Genomic DNA, 10,158 nt, shown 5'->3' on the forward strand with positions numbered 1-10,158 from the left:
TGAGAGATAAAAATAAAATAAGTCAAAATACATTAAATCAATCAATTGATTATTTAATTATGGTATGTAATCAATTATAAAAATACGTATTTAGTATCTCAAAAAATTTTATTGTACTATAATAAATAAGTTTGATTATTTTATTATTATATATTTAATTATTCTATTATTTTACTTATTTTTTTCTTTCATTCCATCATTTTTTAAATCTCACAGGTTTAATTTTGTAAAATATAACTCATTTTTTAATTGAACAAAATGGTCCAAAATTGTTAGTTCATAGAAAATCAAAGTAAATTTAAGAATGAATCATGAAATGTTATGATTCTTAAATTTTTTTATTTATTAAAACTAGAATTTTTTTTAAGAAACATATCTTTAAAAATCCATTCTATAATATAGGATCAAAAAACTAAAATAAATCATTTTAACTCTTAGAAATTATAAAAAAAATTGGTTATCCCTTTCACGCTAGGTTTAATTATATATTTTAAAAATTAATTATTTAATTAAAATATATAAATTAATATATATATATATATATGGCATCACATGACCACGTGAGGTAGGGCATCACCGTTAAAGCCAAGAATATAAGTGAGGTGTCTGTAATGTCGTAAGTAACACTGAACTGTGTTGATGACAACAAATTAGTAAATAACTTTATTCTAAGCGTTATTTTGTGTTATAGTTCTACATTATTATGTTACTTGCATGATAAGTAAATAACTTCGGGACACTGACGGCATCAGCTACATAGCTAGTCTCTGGCAATACAACAGTAACGTTGAGAATTATTTTTCAATCTAAATCACTAATATTTTTTCTTTTTTCGTCTTGAATCAGAATCAGTAATCACTAATATTCCAAGTAGCAGTAATGAACTTCAATCAAATCCGTTCATGCTGTGTGTAAACTGTAAAATGTGACGCTCTCTAGTACCATATTTTTTTTTACAACCAACCAAACATTAATAGTTATTAAGTCTTACAAACATTATTTCCCATGTTTGTTAATGTCTAAACATGCAAATTAAAGAATTCTCTAAATTGAAATGTGTCAACTTTTTACATATACTTTTTTTTGTATTATTATTCAGCAGAATTTAATTGATAACGAAGATCCAGCCTTATACATATATCGATTTCAAACAAAATTTGAAGTTAAACCTACAAATCTAAACAATAAAATACTTAACAAGCATATACTTCTTTATTTGTTTGCTAGATTTTTAGTAGGGAAATGGAGAACTAGCATTAGCTTCTTTTTGGTTGGGGTACACGTAAAACAGCCCATTTCTGACTCTTGGGCCTTCCATATAAAATCATGGCACCTTTATAATTTATTATGTGAGTTTAATTTTGATATGGTAAATAATTTTATATATTTATTTAGTTAAATTTATGTGCTTAAATAATTTTTTAAGTAAGAATTTTAAATATTAATTATCTTTATTAATGTAATAATTCATAATTAATTATTTGTGTAAAATTTTTTATTATTAATTATATATACAAATTAAATTCATATTATATACTTAAAAAACCTTTTTATACACAAAAAGTAATACTACAAAACTCTTAAAAGATTTCACCCAACCAAGATTTTGAATTTCTATATACCAAAATATTGAATATACAAAATCACTAGAGTTTAATTATGATGTATTGATGGTGGTTCAATTATATTTTTTTTGGAATGTTCATTTATTAATTATGATGTATTTATGGTGGTTCAATTATATATTTTTTGAATGTTTATTTATATAATTAATATGAAAATTATTTATTTTTACTGATATAATATTAATTATTTAGATACATGTTTGAAATTATTTTATTTATTAAAATTAATCTTTTAATAAAAAGAAAAAAGAAGGAAATAAGTAAGTCAAATACTAAAATAGGGTCTAATAAATTCAAAAACACCAAGCCACATGATAAATCATTTGTAAATCACTAGCAAAGCAAACAAGATGTTTGGTATAAATTTAAAAAACAATAAATGAACGAAAAAAAATTAAAAAATAGGTTTAAGTAGGAAGAATGAGAAGGTGTCAGTAATTTGAAGTCTTGTAATATCATTCCAAAACGGACTTTTATTACCACGGGTCCACTAAATTGAATAATTGATGATATGCTAAACTTATTCAGTTCATCTGTTGCACAACCTTTTTTATGGTGACTCTTCAAATAATTAGCACCGGTTTTTAGGAAAAAATGTTAGTTATTTTTTAATTTTCAGTTTTTATTCAATCTTTTTAAGAATTTATTATTATTTAATAATTTAAATATCAACTTCTATATATTAGATTATTAGTTGTGCAAAAAATCAAAAAAATTATTTATTTTTTATTCTCTCTTTTTTAAAAATTAAATAAAAGACCATATTTAAATGATATCTAATTGATTAAAAATTATAAATAAAAAAACCTCTAAAACAGCTTTCAAATGAACACTTACACATTTTTATTTTTAATATCAAATTAACAATGATATTTTTTTAATTATAAACTGCTGTAGTATTTTTTTAAATGTGAAATAATTTAATTTAGAAAATAGGATTCGAATTGTCAATCCAATTTTATTAAGAGGTACAGAAATCAGATTTTCTAATTTTTAGGTAAAAAATTGGACCATCGAATTTGTGTATTCGAATCTTCTGTTTCGTGTTTAAAAAAAATTGGAGTACATCAAAAAAATTTTAATTTTTTAAATACAAATTTAAAGTACGCAAATTTTTTTAATTTTTTAAACACAAATTAAAAAGTTCAATTTGTGTACCTTCCATAATTTAAAAAACACAAAAAAAAATTATAATATTAAAATATATCATTCTTCTATCTTTATATCTAAATTTTTTAGCCAAACTATTACACAGTTACACTTTGTTGAAAATAAAAAGGATTATATAATTATATTATAATATGAGGAATAGAAACAGGGACGCTTATTAAACATGAAAAAAAATGTTGAATTATTAATCTTAATTTAGTATATACTTAACATCATTGAAATCAGCGAGTTATTATATACTTAATTTAACAGATGATTATCCGTGTGAACCGATAGTCACTGTAGATTGTAGTAAGATCGTACAGTAATAAATTAGTTGTTATTATGAAGTAATTCTTAACCGCATGCAATAATAAAACGAAATCAAACGCACGAGCCACTCACCATGATCATCATGTAAATCTCTAATAAGTCTAACCAAGTAGTATTAACATACGGCACAATACCCCAAGAGAAAGAGACTCTAATTAATAAGTAAACGACAAAAAGAAAATTGAAACGGCATGACAGAAACTGATCGAGAGTGAACACACAGTTAGCTGCAACAAAAAGTTAAAACGACAAAACGGAAGCAGAAGCAGAAGCAGAATAGGAATGACGCCATATTCACACAATCCAAAAAGTTAGTTGAAGAAAGGTTTTGAATCAGACACCATGTTCATGTTGGCGTTCATATTCTGAAGGAGAAGCCTCCGCTCCGAGAGTTTCGTCAGCAACCCTAACTGCTCCACTGAGAAGACGCACAAACCCTTCGACGACATCACCGTCTGCGCCACCGGAGAGTTCACCAGCACCTGCAGCAACTGGTTCCTGCTCAGCCTCTCCAAGTCGCCGAACCCGAACACACAGCCGCCGCCATTGTTGAAGGAGGGTGACGGTGGTGCGTGGTAGGGCATGGATTGAAGAACGGAGACCTGAACCTGCAAGAACTTAACATAGCTGTAGGCTTGTTCGAAAAGTGTGGCCTGATCCATCTTCTTGTCCCATGGCATCAACTTCTGGAGGCAGCGAGTCTTCTCGCTGAGCTTCTGCCTTCTCTGGCGAGCAAAGTTGCTCTTCTGAGGAAGGGGTTTTGCTCGGAGGGAGGACGGCGGAGACGATGACGATGATGAACACGAAGAGTAGGTGAGGCGGGGGCGTTTTGGGATGAAGTTGAAGGGTTCAAGAGTGGGGTGAAGAGTAAGGTGGTTTGGTAGTTGTGGTTGTGGAGGGTGGTCGGTGAGGAAGGAGAGGAGGGAGGGGTTGAGGTTTAGGAGTGATTGGAGGCTCATTCCTGAAAACATGGGGTCTATGCTGTAGGGCTCCATGGATATCATCAACTGCCAAATTGGAGACTCCAAATTGTCTCTTCATTTATATAGATTGGAGAGACACGTGGAGTGGAGGGATTGGGTGAGAGGTTAGCGGCAAGGGAATTATCCTTCATATACAGCTGGCTCTCTCTCTCTCTCTCAAATTTAGTTTGTTTCTTTGTTTGTTATATGTGATGGGCGCTGCTCTGCTCTCCGTACTCATGCATGCTCGTTTCTGCTTCTTTTCTTTAGCTTCATTACACTTCTTTTAATCTCTTTTAATTCTATTCAGCAGGTCCGTTACAATATTAATTATATAATAATACATATAAACACAATTACTTTGATTTATTATTACATAACGAATCCATTCACATATCATTTGAATGGGCATGAGTATGAAATGATTTGCAAACCGAAAAAAGGGAGGGGTATATGTGGAATTACGGTAAAAAATATACGGAGAGGCTTGGAATTTGGTAACGAGGATATATGTGTGGTGTGTTGATGTTAGCATGAGTGGCTTTACACGTGACGGCACTTCCTGGAGACGGCTATATAAAAACCCATATGATCAAGGAATGTTGCACAGCTATGATAATTTTTGTTGTACTAATTCGTGCAATGAATATGTAATTCAATCATATAGCGCTGCCACAGCCGCTCCATTTGTTGTTCTAAAGTGAAGCATGCACTACAGTCTGCAGACAAAATGTCAGAGCAAAAAGAATACACCAACAATACTCTCATTTTTCGTCTTATATTTACTATCATACCATGCTAGCTATTACCGTTAAATAACACACAGGTGGTACAGGACAACCTTCTCCAAATCTGTGTATGCCCCAACATAGCATCCCATAGAAATAAAATATGATTGAATTCATACACCAAAAATATTGCCCGACACCATGCTTTTCTAATTCGATAGATAAATAGTAAGAACATGTAGGTGGCTTCTAGGGTGGGCCTGCTATTTCTGGTGCTGCGAGAACCAGCTGTTTTATGACATGCCTTAAGCAGATTGGAGTATTTGCCCCCCAAAAAAAAAAAGCAGTTTGGGGTATAAGTTGTAGGTGTTTTGTATTGTTTTTGTTTTCTATCGGCTAATAAAAAAGTTAGGGATTACCACTTTTTAAGATAATTATCCAAATATTTTTAAATCAAATGTATAAATAATTTGTTAATTACAAAAATCATTACCCACTTATAGAAAAAAAGGTATTTTTTGTTTTCTCTGTTGCATTTAAAATATTTTTAAAAAATTCTTAGCCAGACATTTTAATTTTTAACTAAAATTAATTAATCCTTTAGTCCCACTATTTTATTCTGCCACTCTACTATTCTGCTTCGTCGCTCTTCTCGTAAGTTCTCATTTCCTTTTTTTCTTTTTTTATTAATTTCTCTGCATATTCTATATTTTATTAATTTTGAATCTGATTATTATGCAAGTGGAAGGAGAGGTGGAGCTAGTGCAGTATACGAAGATGGTGATGTTGAAGAGAAAGAGAAAGACATTAATTTATGGTGATCTTGACAATGTGTCTTGGTCATAAAATTGGATTATCAGAGACGGCAAAGTTGGAAAATAATTTGAATTCAGGTGCTGAATGTGGCATTTTATCAAATGAAAGATCAGAATTCTTCACAAGTGAATCTCTCTTGAAATTGTATGTTTATAAACTTGAGAATTCTGCTTTCATCAGAGATTAGCATTAAGAGGAAAAAGATGAAAGGGAAGGTCTTTCCATGGTCATATGATATGTGAAATAGTGAGTGGAGGATTCTAGGAGAGTGAGGTTCTTCGTTGGATGCTAGAAGACGAAGAAGAAGATTATAAAAGCACAAAAATGAGGTCTTTTTGGCACACAACAGCCTAGGGATCAATTCGTCCCTTGGATTTGTATCACTTAATGTCTAACTCACCCACTAAATGTGACACGTTGGACAGTTTTGTTAGGATTTAACAAAGCAAAATGACCCAGGGACCAATACGACTCACGGAATAAAACCTAACAGATTAATTAATTTTAGTTGGGACTATAATGTTTGGTATGAAATTTTTTAGAAATTAAAATGTGTAAATACTTTAAAATATATTTTTATCTTTAAAATTTGTCAAAAATTTAAAATATGGTCAATTTTATGATACTTATGAATTGGTATCTAATTATTGTCTATATTATTTTTTATGACAAATTTTAAATATTTAAAATTATTTACTTTTATATTTGAGTAAAATATTATTTTTGTCTCTAACATTTGGGATAAGTCTTATTTGTGTCCCTAATATTAAATAGTTATATTTGTATTCCTAAAGTTTGTAAAAGTGATTTAATGTTATCTTATCATCAATTACACGTCATGAGTTTTAGTTGGAGCTTTGAAAATCTTTTTTTTTTGAAATTAGAATATAAATGTCTAAGATAAAACCATGATCCACTCTGAAAAATAGTTCATCAAAAATTGAAACTAATCCCTACAATATTTACATAATTCACTTTTCTAGGGACATAATTGAACCTAAAAACAAATAGTGAGTACAATATTGAAATCGAACACATTCAAGTGAGACCTAATTAAGAATAAATTGATGAACCTAATTAACATCATCGTTCTACCAAATTTTAATGTCCTTCCTCAAAGAAGAGGTACAAACTCGAGAGACAGCAGCAGATGTATCACTGCAGGCCATTGACCTTAGTTCAAGCACATGAAAAACATCGTCAAGAAATCGCTTTCCGCAAAAAAATTCATCGGTAGCAACGAGGACAAAGTCATCGTAACCTCTATCACGGAAAATCCTCCTGGACAATTGAAAAGTTTAGTTATATAAGTTTTCTATATCTAAAAACTGAATTTCGTTAATTATTTAATATTGACTTAACGGCAGGATTACATTAAAGCTAAACGAAAATTTTTTGAATTTAAATAAGACGCTTTAAATGTTAAACGTCAAAACAGAATTAGACTCAAATGTAAAAAACTAATTTAGTATTTTATTCTAAAAGAAAATGTAAAACTTTAAAAAAAAAAAAAACTTTTTATATATTTAAAGGGAAAAAAAGTACTTTATCATTGTCGTTAACAAATTTAGAGAATACTTTTACTATAATAACTAATAATTCAATTACATTTTTAATAGTTTACACATGCAAAATGATAAAACTTTTTTTATTTAAAAGAATTTAATTTTAATACACTAATAATATAAAATATTTTATATAGTCTTTCAATAACATCCAATTTTTTAGAATTGACCATTCATGCTAATTGAAATACATGTAAAGTTAGCTTATATTAAGCGCTTATTATTTTTCGTGTGTAAGAGAGAAGAGTGTATTTCAAAATGATGTGAGAAGAGATGAATTTTAGGCTGCAATGGTTTAAACAAATCGGTACCTCCAATTTGTTTCATTTTTTAAATCAACAATCACAAATCGGACGGTTCGATTTATATTTTTGAAAATAAAAAAAATTTTAATGTTAAAATTGGACTGTCCAATTTTTATTTTTTTAAAAAATAAAAAATACAAATCGGAGGGTTCGATTTGTAGTTTATTTTTTTTCTTTAAACAAATCAGACCGTCTGATTTGAATAATACCAATAAAAAAACACCATATCAAAAAAAATACCTCATCTTTCAATAATAATATATTAGATATATATTTAATCAATATAAAAAACATTAACATCCATCAAAATTAAATTAAAAAAAAAAACCAACGCATGTGTTTCCGGGTTACATAGTCTGACATCAGAAAACTTTTAAAAAAGCAACCAATCACAACATTTGCTCCCTCAAGTCACAAAGGACCAATTTAGACGGCAAAAAATGTATATATAGTTTTATTTTTATTAAAAAAAAGAGCGAAAATAGAAAGTGTAGCATTAAATTTATAAAAGTAACATCTTCCGTGCTTATAGTCTAAGGCGCATAATTTCTTTTCCAGTTTTATAGAACTGATGGACCTGGATCCCCTCCTAAGACAAAGAACTAAGAAAAAGAAATGATGATAAAGTTTCAAAAAAGAGAAAATTTAGAATTTCGTAAGAATTCTAATATTTCCGCCAAAGTTTAAAAAAGAAAAATCGAACATAAATGCATAGATATTTTTTTTTCGCAGCAGATAACACTTTATCCTTCAATTATTTAAGATATTTAACTCTCTTTTTGTAACAAATAACGTAATTCCACTGATGCAAATGTCACTGCATTTCCACCTTAGTACTACCTGAGTTTCCAAACATTATCAGAGGAATATCCATCGTACTAACATCATTCCTCAATCGTTATCAACCACAGGTGACAACTCGATACAAGGACGACAACAGCACCGCAGCGCAGACCCCTTGCAAAAAGAAAAGCAACGGAACCAAAAAGTAAAAACCCTAGGAACTCGCAGGTTTCCCCAAAGCCAAACTCATCATCTATTTTCTATTTACCATCTTGGGAGCATTGATTAGGAAAATCACACTCCAGGAGAATAAAGCAATGCCACTAAATTAACCTTTTCTTTTTTCCCTGATTTTCATTTCCTGTTACATAAGAGTAAACAATGCCCCTACACCTAAATGAATTAACAATCAAAGGTCAAGAAAACTGTACACAAGAATGACTTAAAAAGGAGTACAAGATATGCTTTTTAACAGACCCACCACACTAAAAGAGGCAGGCAGCTCTGGATGATGAACCACACTCCAAATAATCTAACAACGGTGGTTTCACCGGGCAAGCTCTCTATCACGGAGCCATGCAAAATTTCTAACGATCCCACATGGCCTGGTATATGGCAGGTCTGTGCTTCAACCAATGAACCATCTCCCTGTCCAGTGGTGTGTTATTTATTACAGCATCTAACATTGGGCTACCAAAGAATTTGGGAAAACTTTTGAATGTCCATATCTGGTCCTTGGGCCAAGGTCTCTGCGGTTGCTTCTCCTGTGGATAAATACACACAAATACACATGTTTAATCACCAACAGTGAAGTCAAGATATCACACAGAAGATCTCGGTATTAGTTTCAAACTCCATTCCTGTTTGTTAATTCCCTAGCAACACATCCTAATAACAAAATACAAGTGTCTAACAGTAAATATTCTGAACTAACCATTCTTGCAAGCATTGATCTTACAGTCCTTGGACCATAAACTCGATGCTTTGATGGCTTCAGAGCCTTGGCATAAAAGGAACTGATGTCTGGTAAAGACAGGCAACCCCTGCTGGCTCTACCAAGGCTACGATCTGGATCCACATTACTCTGATTGTGCCAAAAAATCAACTGCCCTAAACAATAATTTTCACCATATATTTTCCGATACTCCTGAAATCCTGCTCCCAACTTGTTAGCGTACTTGGGACCTAAGTCAAGTGGACTAATATAGACAGGTGGTGAAGTAATGGTTTCATAAGCCTGCAAGACAAGGAATAAACTTTAGATTGCAAAAATAAAATTTAAATTAGAACTGAAGCTCTACCACAATGTGAAGCTTATTGGCTTTCACAGCATGAAAAGCATACCCGTATTCTAAAGAAGTACTTGGTATATGCGTAAATATGGATTAAGTCAGCAGCAGCATCATGCCGACATTTGTATGTACAAAGAAGATCTCGGACCTCATCCCTCAACCTTCAAAAAGGGAAGAACAACATACTGTCAAGGTTATGAGATCTGTCAGGTAAAATACACAGAAAGACTTAGTATAACCCACTTACCATAATAGAGATTTCTGCACCTCCTTTTGAATATCTCCAGAACTTGAAGGATTGTGAGCATCAATTTTAGACCTCAGTTCATTCAAGGCATCTTCTTCCACGTGAGGAGCAATACACTGAAGAAGCTCCTCAACAAAAGAACCCTCTCCTTTCCAGAGAAAGGAAACAGCTGCTTCAGGACTGATCTTCTCAAGAGGAGGTGGTGCTTTTCGGGGATCACCAAAAATACATCGCATAACATATCTTACCTATAATATCCGATCAAAATTATCATTATTCAAAACTCGAAAACAAAATTAGCTGGAAAACTACTGATCATCATTCAGATAGTGTACAACATAAGTTGACATCAT

The 10,158-nt window shown here is 31.1% G+C and overlaps 2 protein-coding genes across 2 annotated transcripts in view; both read right to left on the minus strand.

The window, feature by feature from the left end:
* Positions 1-3,418: 3,418 nt before the first annotated feature.
* On the minus strand, positions 3,419-4,102 carry LOC127741250 (transcription factor bHLH117-like). Its single transcript, XM_052253338.1, has one exon. The coding sequence runs from the start codon at positions 4,100-4,102 to the stop codon at positions 3,419-3,421; it is 684 nt and encodes a 227-aa protein (XP_052109298.1).
* A 4,474-nt stretch (positions 4,103-8,576) lies between these two features.
* Positions 8,577-10,158, minus strand: part of LOC127741148 (histone-lysine N-methyltransferase ATXR3-like) — a 12,400-nt gene continuing 10,818 nt past the window's right edge. The window contains exons 17-20 of the mRNA XM_052252900.1: positions 9,806-10,053; positions 9,611-9,719; positions 9,201-9,503; positions 8,577-9,030 (exon numbers count right to left, since the gene is read on the minus strand). Of these exons, the coding sequence (XP_052108860.1) occupies positions 8,854-9,030; positions 9,201-9,503; positions 9,611-9,719; positions 9,806-10,053 (837 nt within the window). The 3' untranslated portion in view covers positions 8,577-8,853. The remainder of the gene's footprint in view (positions 9,031-9,200; positions 9,504-9,610; positions 9,720-9,805; positions 10,054-10,158) is intronic.

This window comes from Arachis duranensis, chromosome 8 (genome assembly GCF_000817695.3).
Source record: "Arachis duranensis cultivar V14167 chromosome 8, aradu.V14167.gnm2.J7QH, whole genome shotgun sequence".
Classification (NCBI taxonomy): Eukaryota; Viridiplantae; Streptophyta; class Magnoliopsida; order Fabales; family Fabaceae; genus Arachis; species Arachis duranensis.

What these genes read in the sequence shown, in the direction of transcription:
- LOC127741250 (XM_052253338.1), bottom strand. Translation starts at nt 4,102, where the DNA reads ATGGAGCCCTACAGCATAGACCCCATGTTTTCAGGAATGAGCCTCCAA.